The sequence below is a fragment of the Myxine glutinosa genome, chromosome 1 (assembly GCF_964187855.1).
Source record: "Myxine glutinosa chromosome 1, kmMyxGlut1.1, whole genome shotgun sequence".
NCBI lineage: Eukaryota > Metazoa > Chordata > Myxini > Myxiniformes > Myxinidae > Myxine > Myxine glutinosa.
In genome coordinates, this window is record NC_136261.1 from 210,871,664 (window position 1) to 210,890,980 (window position 19,317).

Consider the following 19,317-nt stretch of genomic DNA (forward strand, 5'->3'; position numbering starts at 1 on the left):
GTTTGTGTGCTCCAAGTGTTATAATCTTGCGACCATGACTCTGGGTATATAGATCTGAAAATCAATGGGGAAAAAAAAACAAAAACAGGGATGGCCCGATCTCCACTTCCCCCACTGTGAGGTGGGTGTGGGGTGGGGGGGGGGGGGGGCAGGTGACTTGGCAATTCCCCTGAAGGGACCGGGTGTTTCTCGTTAAATAAATAAATGAGAAATAAGCACATTCAACTGTGAAAAATGGAGTTGGATGGGAGGGAAGGCCCTTCTCAACATTGGCTAGGCAAGCCTAAATCACGGTTTATCATAATTTTTCTAAACATGCAAACATGTAACCAATCAGCAGGGTCCTCACAACTATCGTGAAACTCAAAATGTGTTTTCCCATCCAGGAAAACCGATAGTCAGAAAAATTGCCAGGAATTTCGTCAATGTCGACTTTGCCACTCAGAAATTTTCAAGTTGTAGTGACATTCGTAGAGGTCCTGCAAAAAAGGAAAAAGTCTGTTTTGTTATGGAGGCCAAAACTTCCAGTACAAAAGTACCATTTCTCAATTTCCTTGTGGTTTTGCACCTGGCATTGCATCGAACAATTTCTTCAGTGATCACGTCGCAGTATGGGATTTTCAAAACGACGGGATCCACCCCAGAATGGTTTGGGCGCATGTGCATAAACCCCGAGCAACAGCGGCCATCGGGGCACACTAACGTATATCGTTTGTGCCTTAAGGATTGTTAGCAAAATCAAAAATATCTGGAATAGTACCAGAGAAAGGGGTGTGCCTCTGCACAACGGAAGCCAAGCTGATTGACAGTGCTGAGATTTTACAGCTGCCTGTACTGCAGACTCACGATAATGTGGACTCGTACATGCTACCCAAACCCTTGCCAGTGGACTTTGAACCTTGCGGGAGTGCCTCCTGTAAACATGGCAGGCTTCGTTATTTATTTAATGGATTTAATGAAATAGGAAAGATGATGCTGTGCATCATTACGAACAAAGTAATGGTTGTCAACTTTTCAACAAAGGACATCTTTATGACATGAAAATACACAGAGCTTGTACCAGCTATATTTACACGAGAACCATACATGTATGTACCAGACACACTTCCCTGAGGGAGGCACCATATCTGTGCTTGGTGCTTCTGAACACCGATGGGAAGGTCATATCTGGGGCTTGTGAATGCATCTCTCGCGCTCACACTCACACTCTCACACACGTACCGTACTCTTCACAGAGTGGCGGTGCCGCTGAAGCAGCTTCCTGAGTAAGGGTTACACTGGGTGATTTGCCATTGCCTTCCCAGCAGTAGTTAGGGCAGGAATTTGGCTATGGTAACGGTGATGGCTTGCTTACTCTTTGCGGAAAACACAGTGAGACCTTTAATTAACATCCACTAATGAAAGTCCACTAATACCATCCACTAATGCCAGAAGACATTTATTGTCCATTTATTGCCCATTTATTGTCCATCCGAGGGGACAGCACAAACTGATGAAACACCGGGATGACAGTTTATAGCTGGGTCAGGATTCAAACCCAGACTAGACAGCTTAGAGGTGAGTGTGCGTACCCCTAAGCCATCCTCCTGCCCTTGTGAATGCATAGGGTAAGTTTAAAATTAACTTTTAAAATGATATTTACTATTAATCATGGGAGTCGCGGACGTGGGAATTGAGGGCTGTTAAAAGATATTATTTCTTTGGTTTTGGGGCCAGAAGATAAATTGTGAGATTTTTGCATCTATTGCTAAAAGTTGGTGTGTGCATGTGCACCGCCACTTGCTTGTATTAACATGAAATGGCAGGAACTCTACGCCTTACATCAACGTATTTCCGAAATATCTTCTTGAGTCTGATTTGCATCCAGGAACACCAGGGTTAACCACTTTGAAATTTCCACTCTTTTTTCTCAATCTTGAGAATGACATTTTAATTACAGGTTTCACCCCAGCAACGACAGGTTAAAAGCCCCTCGTCCAGCAGAAGAAGTGTCGCTGAAAACACGTACACAGCACATGCGCAAAAGGCTTCCTTTGTGTTCATATGTCATTTTGAAAGTCCCGTATTGCACGAAAAATGTGCGTTTTTAAATGTCCAGTTAAATTTAATCAAAATGTCTTCTTTCACATTGGAATAATAAATAAATAAAAACACCTTTAGAGGCCATTTTCCCCGCAAGCGGGGGTTGGCCTTTTTCGGGAACCGTGGTTGTTGTTGTTTTTCGGTCCCCTTTTTGAAGCAATGTTTTATGGCCGGATGCCCTTCCTGACGCCAACCCTTTTTGCCGCCTTTAACGACAAGCAGGGAATTACCAGTGAACTGGTACTCAATTTGCCGACCTCGGAAGGATGACAGGCTGAGTCAACCCCCCTGGCGTTAATTCAGCGATTGACCGGGATTCGAACCCAGGATCCTAGGATCCTAAGCCGGCACCCTAGCCGCTAGCCCAACACCAGGGATTGGTGTTGGAATAAATAAAATAAAAAAACAAAACAAAAGTTCTTGTGTGATCTTAATACAATATTTGTTTGTTGGTAATAATTGGTGTGGCTTCACCAGTGATCTTTGACATACAGAATAACGCATTTTTCTGCCGTGACTCCTCTCGGGGCTCGGAGGTACACCGTGACTAGGGGGTTGGGGAGGAGCACGTAACTTTTTTTTGTTGTTGGAATATCCAAGGTTATTTCTTTGTACAGTATTATGTGCAGACTGCAGTTAGTAAACAACTTGATTGCCAAGAGAGTGATCAGAGATCACAATTTACAATGTTGGTGGCTGACGTTACAACCAAGGAGCTGTTAACCTCAACCAAGCAGGTTGGGCAGCAGTATCATGCCCATCTTGACAAAAAGAAGCAGGAGGAAGAGAAAGCTAGAAGGTCTGAAAAAAGAAAGCTGCTGAGGAAGACGTTGAGGTGCTGAGGAAAAAGAGAAAACAGCTGGTGAGTGATTATATACTTACTGATGAAAAGTTGAAAAAGCAGAGCAAATAAGAGTTTTTGCCATTTATCTAAGGCCAACAAAAAGAGCAGCAAAGACACAATGGTTGCTGGGAGAAGTGGTTGAAGAGTTGGTAGGAAAAACCCAACTCTTGGCCAATGTTTGAAGATATGGAGCTGAAAAACTACACTGAACATCAAAATTAACCTTTCACTTTCATTTTTTGAAATGTGCAGCTTTACAAACACGTTTCTTCAATTGTAATGACCGATTATGTAATGGGAACTTCACTTCAATCACCTGGTAGATCAACAATGGCATGCTTGAATGGTTCTGTATAAGGATCTTTCCCTTTAAATAATGACCCTCATAATGAAATCCTTCAGTTCTCGTGGTTGGACATTCATTTACTGCTGTCTGTAGTCACTCTAGAGGCTTCTGACAGGGAAAACGACAAGAAAATTCAGAACATTTAAGGGCAATTGGGATGCTTGAGGCTGGTGTAAGCCAGCAAACAATTGCTCAACGTCTTGATTGCTCACAGCCTGCAATTTCCAATCTGGCCAGGCGTTACGGTGAAACTGGAACTGTGAATGATGGTCCACGAAGAAGAAGGCAACGGGTAACCACCGCAAACCAAGACCGCTGGATTGTGCTGCAGCATCTTCGTGATCGTTTCCGCCCTGCGACATAAACAGATGCAGTGAAAAAAGGTCGCCACAACAACCGCATCAGTGTCTCTACTGTGCGGAGGTGCTTGAGAAGTCGGGGCCTGGTGGCAAGAAGACCTTGCACAGGTCCAGTGTTGAACGCAGTGCATCGGCGGAACAGACTAAGATGGTGTCTGCAGCATCGCCGCTGGACACAGCAACAGTGGAGTGCAGTCTTGTTCAGTGATGAGTCCAGATTTTGCCTACGTTGATGGGTATCAACGGGTATGGCGCAGAGGTTTTCTTTTATTTTTTTTATGTATACAGAATCGAGGCTCGTGGAAGAGCTAACATTTATCACAAAAAAAATCAAACACACACAAAGTATATAATAAGGGGAGCGGCAGACAAGATGGGGAGAGAAGGGGAAGCACCCTTGTGATGTTCATGGTTTTTGCTTTTTTGTTATTGAGGTAACCTCTTGTTTATTGACGTGTTTAGTAAAGATAGCTGAACTTTACCTGTGTTCAAATATTTTTCATTTTTGCGTGGAGGATTTCAATGAGTGTCCTTCTGAAGATTTGATAAGTTTATTTTGATGTTGAGTTTATATTACTGTAAATAGACTATGAACTGTAAATGGTAAATTGAAAGCATGTTTTGGATTAGATACAGCCACTCTGACTGAACTCGAAACCAGAACTTCTTCTTCTTCTTCTACAGGCAAAATTATTCCAACGTTTTGTGGGGTTGGCCAGGAGAAGCTTTGCTGGACAGCTGGACAGGCATGACATTTGATTAAGGTTAAGGCAGGAATTTGGAATTTGACCATGGTGCCAGAAATAACTTACCTATTCTTTGTGAAGGACACAGGTTAGGGCAGAAATTTGGAATTCGGCCAGGGTGCCGGCGATAGCTCGCCTACTCTTCGCGACGGACGTGGCGGTGGGATATTTAACGCTCACCAACAAAGTGATGCCAGCAGACGTGACGCGCAATTTCACATCCATCCGAGGAATGGCACACACTTTGAATCACCCTGAGTGTTAAACACCGGGATGACAGTTTATAGCTGGGCCGATATTTGAACCCATGCCAGACAGCTTAGAGGCGAGTGTGTGTGTACCTCTATGTCGTCCTGTATATTGGCGATAGAGGTCGTTAATGAGGCATAACTCGCTTGGCAGTCCTTTCAACTAGTTCACAAAAATTTGGTCCAGGCTTCGGACATAACAGGAGGAGTGCGCAGCTCCCAGGCTCGTGACACCTATGGAAAGAGCATGTGTAATTATTTATTTGTTTGGTTGCAGTCATAAGAAGTGGGTGCTTTGGGTAAAACTGTTGGTTGAAGCATCAATCAATTACTTTATGGATACCAAGACAAACAAATGAATAAAAGGCTTGGCTTTATTTTTTAAATTTAATTATCTACAAACAAAACAAATTTAAAAGAGTTCCTTCTGTTGTGGTGGAAACAGGGATAAAAGCAAATGGTGAAGAACAGGAAAAGATTGACCTTTTAAGAACTTCCCTTCACCAACTTGCCTTCGGCTAGATAAGTTGTCTAATTCTACATCTTGGTAAAAACTATACAGTCACATCCATAATGCACTAGAGTAGACCCAAATTTAAATATCCTGACAATGCCCAAATATGTACTCGAGTATGTTTCTGCAGATTTTCATTACTTTGGGCACTTTTTACTTTTTCCCAAATATCTTTGTTTCCTGGATTGCACTCCAGTAATTCGACACCTCATTCCTCCATCGTTGACCAGCCTTCATTCCAAGTCGGGCAGATCTGCATCACAAAAAAACAACTGAGTTGGGGTGTGTTCTGTTGGCAAGCCGCTTGCTATCATTTCCAAACCAGTCGCTCCGTATCAATCACTTTGCAAGCTGCTCGCCTTGCAGGCGGGAAGCAGAGCAAGGGATCAAGGGCTGGGGTGTGTTCCATCAGCAAGCGGCTTCTGTCTGTCTATGTCTTGAAAAAGTTTCACGATGTACTTTAGTCTCATTATGTACTTTTGAACGTCATTTGCACCGTGACTACGTCTATTAGAACGTACCTCTTAAACCTTTAGACGCTTTTTGATTGCTTAGACCCCTTTGCACCCTTTAGACCCGTTTGACCATTCAGACTCTAGACCCAAAGTACTATTGTATTGGAAAGTACCCTTTAGACCCCACAGACCCTTTCGACCTCTTACACCCCATTGACATGCACGTCAGACTTCTTATGACCCTTTAACCCATATAGACCCTTTGGACTCCTTCACCCTTTACACCCTTAAGACCTGCAGACCCTTTAGACCCATTTCAATATTTTAGACCCCTTGGACCTCTTAGGCCAGTGGTTCCCAAACCCATGGTCGTGACCTAAATCTGGGTCATGACGAAAAAGAAATATTACAGGGTTAAGGGGATTACTTCACTGGCACAATATGAAGGATTATTGAAATAGTAATTAAAGTGGAATAGTTGTCGATAATATAGCATCCATATATGCTTGATATAATAATGTTCGAGTCCGTTCATGTCCAATACTCGTCTGTCCAATAGGCAGACAATACTGTCCAATATGCGTCAAGCAGACCAGCGAGGAACCTGTTGTTAAGTAGCACTCTTATCTGAATGCAATATTATAGATGGCGCTCTAATTTAGTGTTTTGAACTCAATTATCGAATGCACTGTTTTTATTCATTAAACGTTTTTATTCAAATTTAAAATACTAGGGCGTGCCCGTACGTGGGTGCAAAAAAACATGCGTGCAAACAACAACAACCAAAAAAAACTTTGAAACCACGTGGCAGTAACGACCACAGAACCCCCCCCCCCCTCTATTTACATGAAATGGTTTGGTCCATTCGCAAAGCCAAAGCGAACGGCTTGCGAGTACGGTAGAACCCCCCCCCTCTATTTACATGAAATGGTTTGGTCCATTCGCAAAGCCAAAGCGAACGGCTTGCGAGTACGGTGACCATACCTTGGGAACCACTTGTCCGATTAATTTCAAACCTTGAAAAGGCACATCCTCGGGTCCCCAGCAATATACCTGGCAAGTTTCAAGTATATCGGACCCGTGGTTGTCGAGAAACAGCGGTCACAGACAAACACACACACACACACACAGACACACACACATACACACAGAGATTACTGGAATTATAGATAGATTTGATTTTTATACATTCATAACTGTTTCAGATGAGCTTTATCATTGGAGTTTATTTTATTATATTCTGTTGCCAAAATTTCTTTTTTATTCTGAATCATTCAAGAATGTTCTAGAAAACCAATTTTTCGCATATATAAGAAATTTGATTTTCGCATGTGTCGAGAGTTCACAATCTGACAGTCGTGCTTTCGCTTGTTTACTGGAGGCTGAGGTCTAGTTAATACAAACAAAGTAAGTATTGCCTGCATCTTGCTTTTCTTTATTTACGTGCAGTTTTTAATGAATGTTACTCTGTGTGGTCTCAAATAAAATAATAATTAATAACTAACAATAATTAACCTTACAATTGGTTATTTTAAACTTTTTGAACAATTTCCAATGTTTTCTAAAAATGTTATTAATTTATAACTTTTCATTCCAGGTCTGGCCTTTAACTGGAAAAATGGCTGAACGCAAAACACAACTTTCGTATAAGCCTGAGTTTTTCAAATATGGCTTCACCGAGATGAGAGAAAAATCTGGGAATGTCTGACCTCGGTGTGTTCAGTGCCTGCAAGTCCTTGCCAGTGAATCCATGAAGGCAAATAAATTTAAGCGTCATTTGCATTCAGTTCATCCAAATTTTGTTGAAAAGCCACGAAGTTACTGAGAGGACAAAGAAGAACAGGTAAAACTAAGTCGGATTGATGCTCCCTCGAATTCAGCCTTTTCTCTGGAGAAAGCTTCCTTGGCGTCCTTTGAAGTGGCATGGTATATTGCAAGATGAAAAAAGCCCGAATTTAGCACTGAATAATTAATAGCTTGGACCGTCTGACATGTAGGAGAAATCTTGATGTACAGTAAGTCGGGAAACTGTAGCTTAAGGTTGTGTAATTGTTCACCACACGGGGAGGGGGGGGGGGTGGTGTGGTGTGGTGTGGTGTTATGCTAATTATCGCTAGGGTCTAAGGCTAGTTTTCCCCAGTGCGTGATTACCCTCTGAAAATTTCCCCTAACGTTTTTGCTCAACCTTTAAATTACAATTGCCACGGCCAGCCATGAAAGCCACCTTTAAATGATAACCCTGCTGGCAGAAAACCAAGCAGCAGTCAGTCCGACTAAGCCCCGCCCCCATGCACCCAGTAAGGCAAAAGGTCCAGCCCCGTAGAGGCGGAGAATCTGTGGGCAGTCAAGAAAGGCCGTGAGGCCACGCCCTGAGGGATGCTGCTTGGCTGGAAAAGCTTGCCTATTTGGGTGACATCTTCATGCATCTGAATGAATTGAATTCAGACATGCAGGACCGTAATCGTACCATGGTGGACATAGATGAAAAAATTGCCTCATTCAAGAAAAGGCTTGCTCTTTGGAGAGAAAAACTGGCTAAAGGAAAAACGGCTGCCTTTCCAGAACCGAGTGCTGTGCTGGAAGATGTGTCGGAAATATCGTCAAAAGTTGACGCCTTGTTGATGCCAAAAGTATTTTCGAAGATCATCTGAAGAACCTTCAGGAAGAAATGGACAGGTATTTTCCAGAAAAACGTCATCAAGAAGCAGAGTTGGATTAGAAGTCAGAGACTATATTCCCAGATTTCAAGAAGAACTTGTTGAACTCCAGGAAAATCAAGTGCAGAAGCAATGCTTTGAAAAGCTCCCGTATTCGAAATTTTGGACCCAACTTGAGGATTCTGACTGACTCAAGAGGCTAAAAAAGCTCTTCTCCCTTTTCCAACAATATATCTGTGAACAAGGATTTTCAGGTCTTGTTGCAATCGAGACAAAAGCAAGGAACCATGTGGACCCTAAGCATGACTTGTGCTCTGTCCATCAACATAAAACCAAACTTCGAGGAGCTTACCCACAAAATGAAGCACTATCACGGTCGCCACTGAGAAAATCTTTGATTGTGTAATAAAGTCTCATTTTCATGTAACTTTGTTTTTCATTTTGTCCAATTAAAAACTTTGAAAATCATTCTGTGTTAGTAATAATTCAATAAAACTATATAAATAAATACAAGGTATCAAAATAACAGCTCATTAACATGGCATGTACAGCGTTTAGGGTCGCCAGTCCAGGACAAGATTGTATGTAAGGTCGCCACCAAAAAGGTGCGAGGACCTCTGTCTTCGACCCATTGTAGCTTTACATCCTTTGGACCCCATAGACCTGGAGACCCTTTAAGATCATTCAGATCCCTTTGACACTTAAGATCTCTTGTACCCATTATACCGCCAAATACGCCTTGCAACCCTACAGACCCTAACTACAATTGTAACATACCCTTTAGACCCTTTTTTAACCCTTCAGATCCCTACAGACACTTTGAACCCAGTCGACCTCCTGGACCCTCTGGACCTCGACATCCTTTAGACCCTTCAGACCTGGAGACCTTTAGATCCGTTAGACCCCTTTCCACACACACCACACAAGCATCAAAATGGTCTTTTTGCAATATACAGACAAACCTTTTACAGCAAATGATGCACAAACTCCACCCACTCTTCTTATTATTGAAACATGCATTTCCTACTTTTCTTGGTACTTCTACTTTTCATTCTAATTATTCAAGATCTACAAACATGCAACCCTCCCTTCCTACCCCTCCCCCCCTCCACCTCCACAATCTTCCCCCTACCGCAACCTCCCCAAATAAAAATGCACAGAGGTATGTACATCGGTAAGTCTTGCAGGAGGCTCCTCCTTCTGACTCCTCATTTCTTTATCTTTCCTTTCCTCGTACTTTGTAGCCGCTGCCAACATAATAAATTTATTGGGGAAGTTGTACCAAGTGAATGGAGTAAATCCGAAAATGACAAAACGGACAGCATTTGCTCGAGTACCACCATAGCATTACTAGTATTGGAGGCCGCCATGTTATGCGGTGTTGAGTATTCCACGCCATTGGAGTGCTTGAGCCACTTGCTAACAGGACATACCCCTGATCTGACTCTCGTATTGACTCAATTTATAACATGAGAAACATGTGCTCCCAGTGGGAGCTGGCAGTAGGATGGGGGAAGAGAGGAGGGTCATGTGTATGTGCATTGTGCATACCATGTAGATGGCGGTATGTTAATGTTCTTCTTTATCGGCCAAAATTATTCCCAAGTTCTTGTGGGTTTGGCCAGAGGAAGCTTGGCCCAAATCTTTGACAAACCAGCTAGGCCAGCCCTGATGTTTGACTAAGATTAGGGTGGTAATTTATATTTTCACCATGGTGCTGGCGATAGCTCCACCTACTCTTCGCGAAGGGCACAGTGGGATCTTTAACGTCCACCATCTAATACCAGCAGATAGTTTGGCCAGATTAACATCCACTGAGGGACGGCACACACTGAAGGATCATCCTGCCAATGTCTAATATTCTCCAAATTTACCTCAGGCGAGTATTAAAGAATGCTATAGCGACCGTTAGGAATGTGCTTATGTGTCAAATAAAGGTAACAATTGGGCCGTAAGGGTGTTGGGAGTGATATCACACGTCACACATGAATCCATGGCCTGCATAAATCACATATGAAGCCCTAATATATGTTATAAACAATCCACATGCAGTCCATATATAATCTGAAGGATAGAAAATTGGACCAGCAATGAGATACATCATTCATGCGAAAAGACTCATATAAGCTCCATTAAAAACCACCTTTAGAGGCCATTTTTTCCCCGCAAGCGGGGGTTGGCCTTTTTCGGGAACTGTGGTTGTTGTTGTTTTTCGGTCCCCTTATTGAAGCAATGTTTTACGGCCGGATGCCCTTCCTGACGCCAACCCTTTTTGCCGCCTTTAACGACAAGCAGGGAATTACCAGTGAACTGGTACTCAATTTGCCGACCTCGGAAGGATGACAGGCTGAGTCAACCCCCCTGGCGTTAATTCAGCGATTGACTGGGATTCAAACCCAGGATCCTAGGATCCTAAGCCGGCACCCTAGCCGCTGACACATAAGCTCCATTAATAGCTAAATATCATTGTGGCCTAATTAGCGGCCTACCTAGAGGCCTAGCAAGTCGAGACTGCTCGGATGCAATTGTCTGGGGTTAATGCAATAAGTATAGAATGGCTCAAGGAAGTCGTTTCCTTCAAATTTATTTAACTTCTGTGTTAAACAACGGTAGCGGCTATTTAAAAAGGTAATCATACTTTGAACAGAATTGACTGAATACTTTAGTTTGTGCTGATAATAAGTTTTACTTCCAGTCGGTGTGGCCACAAAATGCCACGACAACCTATTTATAAACCTCAACACAGAGTTCGTCCAAGGGGGAAACCACCTTGGGAGAGGGGGGATGAAGTCGCTGCAACCTCACCCGTGACCCCTAATCCCCTGGAATGTTTGGATGAGATTGGGTAAGTAACAACTGAATGTACCATGGTCAGACAGACAGACAGACACTAAATTGCGGTGCCGTAGTTTCGTACGGTTATAAAAACTTTACCTGTATTTATACGTATCTAACATTCCATTCATGTTTCTGAAATCTGGAAATAACAATGACACATATAATGCCCCATTAACCTTATGTTATGCTAACAAAAAAAAACAAAAAACGAATATGACAATGATTGGCTAAAGGCAAATACATAATTTCCATTGCCTTACAATCTACATTACATCAATTATTCTAGGTGCATACCAAATTACATGACATCTTTTATTGGTGCACGGTCTATCTAAATTGTGCTGCGATTGCAGTCTTTACATTACATCAATCTGCATTGCATCAATTATTCTGGGTGCACACCAAATTACATGACATCTTTTTTTGGTGCACGGTCTATCTGTATTGCGCTGCGATTGCAGTCTTTACATTACATCAATCTACATTACATCAATTATTCTGGGTGCACACCAAATTATATGACATCTTTTTTTGGTGCACGGTCTAGCTATATTGTGCTGCGATTGCAGTCTTTACATCACATCAATCTACATTACATCAATTATTCTGGGTGCACACCAAATTACATGACATCTTTTTTTGGTGCATGGTCTAGCTATATTGTGCTGCTATTGCAGTCTTTACATTACATCAATCTACATGACATCAATTATTCTGGGTGCATACCAAATTACATGGCATCTTTTTTTGGTGCACGGTCTATCTATATCGTGCTGCTATTGCAGTCTTTACATCACATCAATCTACATTACATCAATTATTCTGGGTGCATACCAAATTACATGACATCTTTTTTTGGTGCACGGTCTATCTATATTGTGCTGCGATTGCAGTCTTTACATCACATCAATCTACATTACATCAATTATTCTGGGTGCATACCAAATTATAGTCACGTGAAAAAGTAAGTACACCCCATGTAAAGTTTTGACTTTTTCAACATACAGCTATTTGATCTTCATTTCAACAATATTGATCGATAAAGGTGATATAATATAACAAATATCATGAAACATTTACATTTTGTAGTCCATTGTATAATTTAAATAAACATAAATGCAAATTTCGCATGTGGAAAAAGTAAGTACACCCCTACATTTATCACTACTTCAAACACCTAAAATTAGAATCAGGTGCACCAGCTCAGGTGCAAATGATGAGAACATCGTCAGAGAGGATCTTGGAGGAACCTGTCTTATTTAAACCTCAGACATTTAGTTTGGTTTGCTATCTGTTGTTGAAGTGTGCGGCGTCACCATGCCTAGACCAAAAGAGCTCTCTGAGACCTTCAGAAAGAAGGTTATAGATGCCTACGAGTCTGGAAAGGGATTTAAAAAGATCTTCAAACAATTTGAAATCAATCATTCGACTGTCCGGAAGATCATCTACAAGTGGAGAAGATTCCAAACAACTGCCAACTTGTTCAGGCCAGGCCGCCCCAGCAAATTCAGCCCGAGAGCAGACCGCAAGATGCTGAAAGAAGTCTCGAAGAACCCCAGAATGTCATCACGGGACCTACAGGTAGCTCTTGCCACTGTTGATGTCAAAGTGCACGAGTCTACCAGTAGAAAGAGGCTGCACAACTTTGATCTACATGGGAGGTGTAAAACCACCTTTAGAGGCCATTTTTCCCCGCAAGCGGGGATTGGCCTTTTTCGGGAACCGTGGTTGTTGTTGTTTTTTTTTTGGTCCCCTTTTTGAAGCAATGTTTTACGGCCGGATGCCCTTCCTGACGCCAACCCTTTTTGCTGCCTTTTACGACAAACAGGGAATTACCAGTGAACTGGTACTCAAATTTGACGACGTCGGAAGGATGACAGGCTGAGTCAACCCCCCTGGCGTTTATTCAGCGATCGACCGGGATTTGAACCCAGGATCCTAGGATCCTAAGCCGGCACCCTAGCCGCTAGCCCAACACCAGAGGTGTGCCAGGAGGAAACCTTTGCTGTCCAGAAAGAACATCAGGGCAAGACTGAAGTTTGCCAATGAACACCTAGGCAAAGACCAGCACTTCTGGAACAATGTGATCTGGACAGATGAGTCAAAGGTAGAGCTATTTGGCCACAGTACCGAAAGACATGTTTGGCGAAAACCAAAGACAGCATTTGACCACAAGAACCTGATACCAACTGTAAAGTATGGTGGTGGAAATATTATGGTTTGGCGCAGCTTTGCTGCATCAGGGCCTGGGCAGCTCACCATCATAAAATCCACTATAAATTCTTCATTGTACCAGAGGGGCTTGAGGATAATGTGAGGCCATCTGCCAGAAAGTTAAAGCTCAATCGAAGTTGGACCTTGCAACATGACAATGACCCTAAACATACCAGTAAATCCACCAAGGAATGGCTGAAAAGAAAGAAATGGAGGGTTCTGGAAAGGCCAAGTCAAAGCCCGGATCTAAATCCCATTGAGATGTTGTGGGGGGATTTGAAACGAGCTGTGCATGCAAGAAACCCCTCAAACATCGCACAGCTTAAATAATTCTGCATGGAGGAGTGGGCAAAAATTTCACAGTCAATGTCAGAGACTGGTAGACAGTTATAAGAAACGCCTACTTGAGGTTGCTTCTGCCAAAGGGGCAATTCCACCTATTAGAGCCAAGGGTGTACTTACTTTTTCCACATGCGAAATTTGCATTTATGTTTATTTAAATTTTACAATGGACTACAAAATGTAAATGTTTCATGATATTTGTTATGTTATATCACCTTTATCTATCAATATTGTTGAAATGAAGATCAAATAGCTGTATGTTGAAATATGTTGAAAAAGTCAAAACTTTACATGGGGTGTACTTACTTTTTCACGTGACTGTACATGGCATCTTGTTTTGGTGCACGGTCTATCTTCAGACTTGGCATTTAATATGGAATTTTTTTTTTTCTTGACTTGGGTTTACTTTCTTAACTAAGTATATCAATCTGGTGAGTTTCTTTTACACTTTGGTGATTTATTTGTTAAAAGAACCACGTCACTGATTGTCTGTCGCAGCAAGAAGTCAACAACAGGATTATATCACAGGTGGCGTGGCAAAATGTACGGACAGGTGCATTTGATGATTGGCTTCACAGTCGGGTATACAAGGGTTGTTGCGTTCTGTATTAGTGGAAAACAACTGCTGCACGTCTCCAAAAGTTATTGCCACTTCCTCTGGAGATGGTCCGTCAACTCGACAATGCTGTTTGTCATGGAGTGGTGGCTTTACGAAATTACGGCATGAAACAGCGTGCTATTGCTCGGCAGTATGGCATCACTCAAGGTCAGGTGTCAAAGATCCTGAAACGAAATGCTCAGTGGGGTGTCCCTACTCCAATACCGAGGCCAGGACGTCCCCACAGAACCACAAGGAGGGATGATCATCAGCTGCACCGGTTAGTCCGCAATGGCCGTACCAAGTCAGCTAATCGGCTTAGGGCTGAGTGGTAGAAACTGACAAATGTGCCTGTATCCAGAAGGCTAGTCAACCAACAACTGGTTCAAGCAGCGTCCCCTGAGAAAGCCACGCCTGACCAGACAACACCACCAGCGCCGATTGCAGTGGGCCAGAGAGCACCGTAAATGGCAGCAAGGACACTGGAATCACGTGATCTTCAGTGACGAGTCTAGATTTCTGGTCCATCGTCAAGATGGCCGCGTCCGAGTGTGCAGACAAGTGCATGAAGCCTACAATAAAGATTGTATAGTGCCAAGCGTCCAAGCTGGAGGTGGTGGGGTGACCGTTTGGCTGCTTTTCATGCAGGGGGAAAAACTGACCTGGTTGTTCTGAATGGAAACCTGAACCAGTTCAAGTACAGGGCCATTCTGGAAGAAACATTGCTTCCATTTGCTCGTGCAGCCTTTCGAGGAAACTTTTTCTTCCAAGATGACAATGCACGGCCTCATCGTGCTCGCATGATCCAACACTTTCTTGCTGACTGTGGTGTAGAGCATATGGAGTGGCCTGCCATGTCCCCAGATATGAATCCGATAGAGAACTTGTGGGCAGAATTAATGCGTCAAATCGACCACTTGGACCAGCAGCCGACCTCTGTGCGTGAATTGCAGCAGGCTATTGTCACTGCATGGCAAGCGATTCCTGTCCAAACCTTGGCATATCTCGTGAACAGCATGCCTCAACGTGTACGTGCTCTCCTGAATGCTCGTGGGGGTTACACCAAGTACTGAACTGTAATTTTACTGTCCGTAATCCCAGTCATAATTTTACTTTTGTTTTTGTTAAAAAAAATTTTGGCTAATGTGTAAAATAAAGAGATACTTCTGGAAAACGTACAGAAGTTTAACACAGTACTGTCCATGAATTGAGTTCGATATCGGTTTACATCACTTTCAAGGATCAATTTATTTGTTTCGAAATGTCAAATGTGGTTTTTGTTTCTTTTAAAGGTCACATGTTTTAAAGGATTTGAATGACATGTTTTAAAGGACAAGATTTTAAAGGACATGATTTAAAGGACATGTTTTAAAGGATTTAACACAGTGCTGTCCATGAATTGAGTTCGATATCAGTTTACATCACTTTCAAGGATCAATTTATTTGTTTCGAAATGTCAAATGTGGTTTTTGTTTCTTTTAAAGGTCACATGTTTTAAAGGATTTGAAATGAAAACCACATTTCAAATCTGGCCTCCAAAGCCAGTCGCCGACTGGGCATCCTCCGTCGTGCGAAGTCCTTCCTTGGCACACCTGAGCTCCTCACCACATACAAGGCTTTCATCCGCAGCTCAATGGAATACTGCTCTCCCCTCTGGGCTGCTGCTCCTGCCTCACACCTAGCTCATCTTCACGCTGTTGAAACCAAAGCATTCAGAATCATTGGAATCTCCCGCGATGAAGCTAACTCCAAGGGCCTCTCACTCACTCACCGCAGGCAGGTTGGTGGTCTTTCCGTCTTCTACCGACTCCTCTCTGGCTTTGCCCCCCCCCCCCCAGCTCTCTCTGGGCTCTGTCCCGCAAATATTCCTACAGGTCGCACAAAATCTGCCTGCAACCCTCTTATGGTTAAACTGCCAAAATCAAGACTCTCTGCTCACCTTCACTCCTTCATTCCTCTTTTCTCCCGCCTCTGGAACAAACTCCCTCACTCTCTTCAATCCCACTCCACCCTCCAGGTCTTTAAAACAGCTGTTCACCACCATCTCTTATCTTCCCCCATTCAAAACCTTGATCTTTTCTACCCCCGCTAATTTCACCCCAATTCCACTTTTGTGAAATACCAACTTCTGCCCTGGAAGTCCTTGGTGTCCGGTGTCCTTGTGTTTTATACTTCTCCCACCCCCCCCCCCCTTCCCACGCCTCCTACCCCCAAGCCCTCTCCCTCCCACACATTTCCCTGCTCTCAAATGTTGTGTGCTCTCAAGTGTTTGTGTGCTTCCCCTTTTCTCCCCATCTTGTCTTCCGCTCCCTCTTTTTATTTATTTTGTTTGTCTGGTTGATTTGTTTGTGAAGTAACTGTCAGCTCTTTCACGAGCCTCGATTCAGTATACAAAAAAAAAAAAAAAAAAAAACTAACAAAATCTAGAATAATTTCAACATAATTCCAATGAACTTTTGGTTCTAAGTCATCTTGAAAAGTAAGTTCACCCCCACAAAAAAAATATTCCATATTAAATGCCAAGTCTGTATATCGTGCTGCTGTTGCAACGTTTTTCAGTCTTTTTTAATAGAAAGTTGGAGCACCCTCTATTGTCATCCTCGGGCAATCGCAAGAAAAGTTTCTCGTAAACTAATTTTTTTTCTTTTCATTCGATTGTATTAATTTAGATTAGACCCTAAGGATTTGTTTTTTTCACTGTCCAATGTTTTCCCAATTGGCAGCATGAAACAAGCTTTTGTTTAATGTGGGACAAAGTTGGCCAGTATATGCTATCCTCCTACAAGTCATGTAATTATATGTTATGTGTCATGTAAGAATTAGGCATGTTTTTTCACAACGTGTCTCTCTCTTTGGCCAATGGGTCAACGCAATCAACACAATTGGCCAATGGGCTGAGGTGGTGCTCAGCTGTGTGAAAGTCTTTGTAAAGTGGATAGTCTTGTTGGCAGGATGTGCATTGAGTAGGGTATATACTTGTATAGGTTAAATGAGCAGCTCTGTGAGATTTCTCGATTTATGGTGTTTTTAGATGTTTTATTTTTTCCACCTATAAAAAGAAAAAAAAGAAGAACCACCTTCAGAGGCCATTTTTCCCCGCAAAGCGGGGATTGGCCTTTTTTGGGCACCGTGGTCCCCTTTTTGAAGCAATGTTTTGTGGCCGGATTCCCTTCCTGCCGCCAACCCTGTTGGTTGCCTCTTGCGACACAGGGAATTACCAGTGAACTGTTGCTCAATTTGCCGACCTCAGAGGGATGGCAGGCTGAGTCAAACCCCCTGGTGTTAATTCAGCGATCGACTGGGATTTGAACCCAGGATCCCAAGCTGGCACCCTAACAGCTAAGCCAATGCCAGGATTTCCACCTGTAAAAAGATAAACCAATTTGAAGGTTTTCAAATCCAGTGATCAAAACTTTGAGCTCTATGTATGGGCAGGGAGAGGGAAGTATGACAAAAACCCTTGTAATGTCTGCAAGAGATACATCTAAATCCTTAAATGTCAGGTTGTTTTTGAAAAACATAAAAAAGACGGAGAGAGGGAGGAATCAAAGATTTCCTCTCTGAAGTTTGACTCAGTTTTTTTTTCCATGAAACAAACTTTGGTTGGCTCATTGGATGGAAATTAATGTTCACCACATGGGGGTATAAAGAATATAAGGCACACCGAATCGCCATATTGGCTGATGAGAGTTGCACCATTGAAAAAACTGAGTCGATTAAGCCTAACTTGGTTTTTTTCCTTTGTTTTTGAATTTTCGATTTCTAAGTGCTCACTTTAAGTAGTTAAGCTTGATCTCAGTATCATGCAGACTTGCTGTCAGCCTTTGAAGCTGCACTTTCACTGTTTAGTTACAGTGATGCACATTTTGGTAAGTGGAGCCCCCAAACCAACCCATGAGTCAAACTTGGATTCATAGCATAATATAATTTATACGATTAATTAATCATACATCCAGCTGCTACAAGCAGGACTTATGATGATTCGATTTGGGAACTGAAAAAAACACTATCATCTTTTTATAGCTATAGGAGCAGAAATAAGTGTTTTGGCTAATTTATAGGAGCACTGCATCACACTAAAATACGCCTGTAGTGAAATTATACCAAGGTGAACCCAGGGTGTGCTCGCTACAGAAGGGGCGTCTATAAGACCCGGGACAACCGGGGCGCGCGGACACTCCAGCGGAACTCACTGTGACATAGTCCTGTAGTTTGAATGGTATGTACGCCCCTAAATGCTGCGCTGACTGTCCTCTCTGTTGGACCATTGCTATATTGAATCGACCATTGCTCATGAAATACTCTGATTTTAATGCCCGTTGCATGCATGTATTCTTACAGGATGTACTACAGATCTAAATGATATTAAACCTACCCAGAGGTCAAGTCGTGTCTGAGCTTGATTTTCACGACAACGCCATTATGTGTTTGTCCGTCTGTCTGATGAATATTTGACGCCAATACATTCCATCGTTACTTATCCAATCTCAACCAAACTTGATAGGATGACAAAGGGTAACATAATGAAGGTTGTCGTGCATTCATTTGCCCCCCTCCCCAAGGGGGTTTTCTCCCCCGAGCGGGTTTTCCATGCCATTGCCGTCAATGGGGTTGCATGTTGAGGTGTATATCAATATTAAATTAGCTTTATCGTGGCGTTTTTCCAAAGAAGAAGATTTATCATGGCGTTTTTCCAAAGACGCTTTTAATAACAAAATTAATGATAATCGCATATTATTAATGGTATTACAACAATATGAATACTAATAATGTCCCACTTCCCCAAAGCGTTTTTCCTGCAGTGATAACGTGTATAAATAGGTTATAGTTATCATGGCTTTTCCATGGGAGCAATGTCTGCTACAGGAAGTAAAAAGATTATAAACCACAAACACGCATGCTTAGCTTTTTAAACATTCGCTAATGCTCTTTGTAACACTAAATGAAGAAATTTGGACGAATCCCGACATCTGTGAAGTGAGGTTTACTTACAGAACTGAGTGAAGATCTACTGTACTCTATGTACCCCACAAATGTTGGGTTAATAACATGGACCTTTCTGCCGCTACTGTGG

The 19,317-nt window shown here is 42.6% G+C and overlaps 1 protein-coding gene across 1 annotated transcript in view; it reads right to left on the reverse strand.

Annotated features, from left to right (window-relative positions):
• Positions 1-4,413: 4,413 nt before the first annotated feature.
• The window catches only part of PTGES3L (prostaglandin E synthase 3 like), a 37,072-nt gene continuing 22,168 nt past the window's right edge, over positions 4,414-19,317 (reverse strand). Inside the window, exon 8 of the mRNA XM_068102214.2 lies at positions 4,414-5,392. Coding sequence (XP_067958315.2) covers positions 5,373-5,392 — 20 coding nt within the window. The 3' untranslated portion in view covers positions 4,414-5,372. The remainder of the gene's footprint in view (positions 5,393-19,317) is intronic.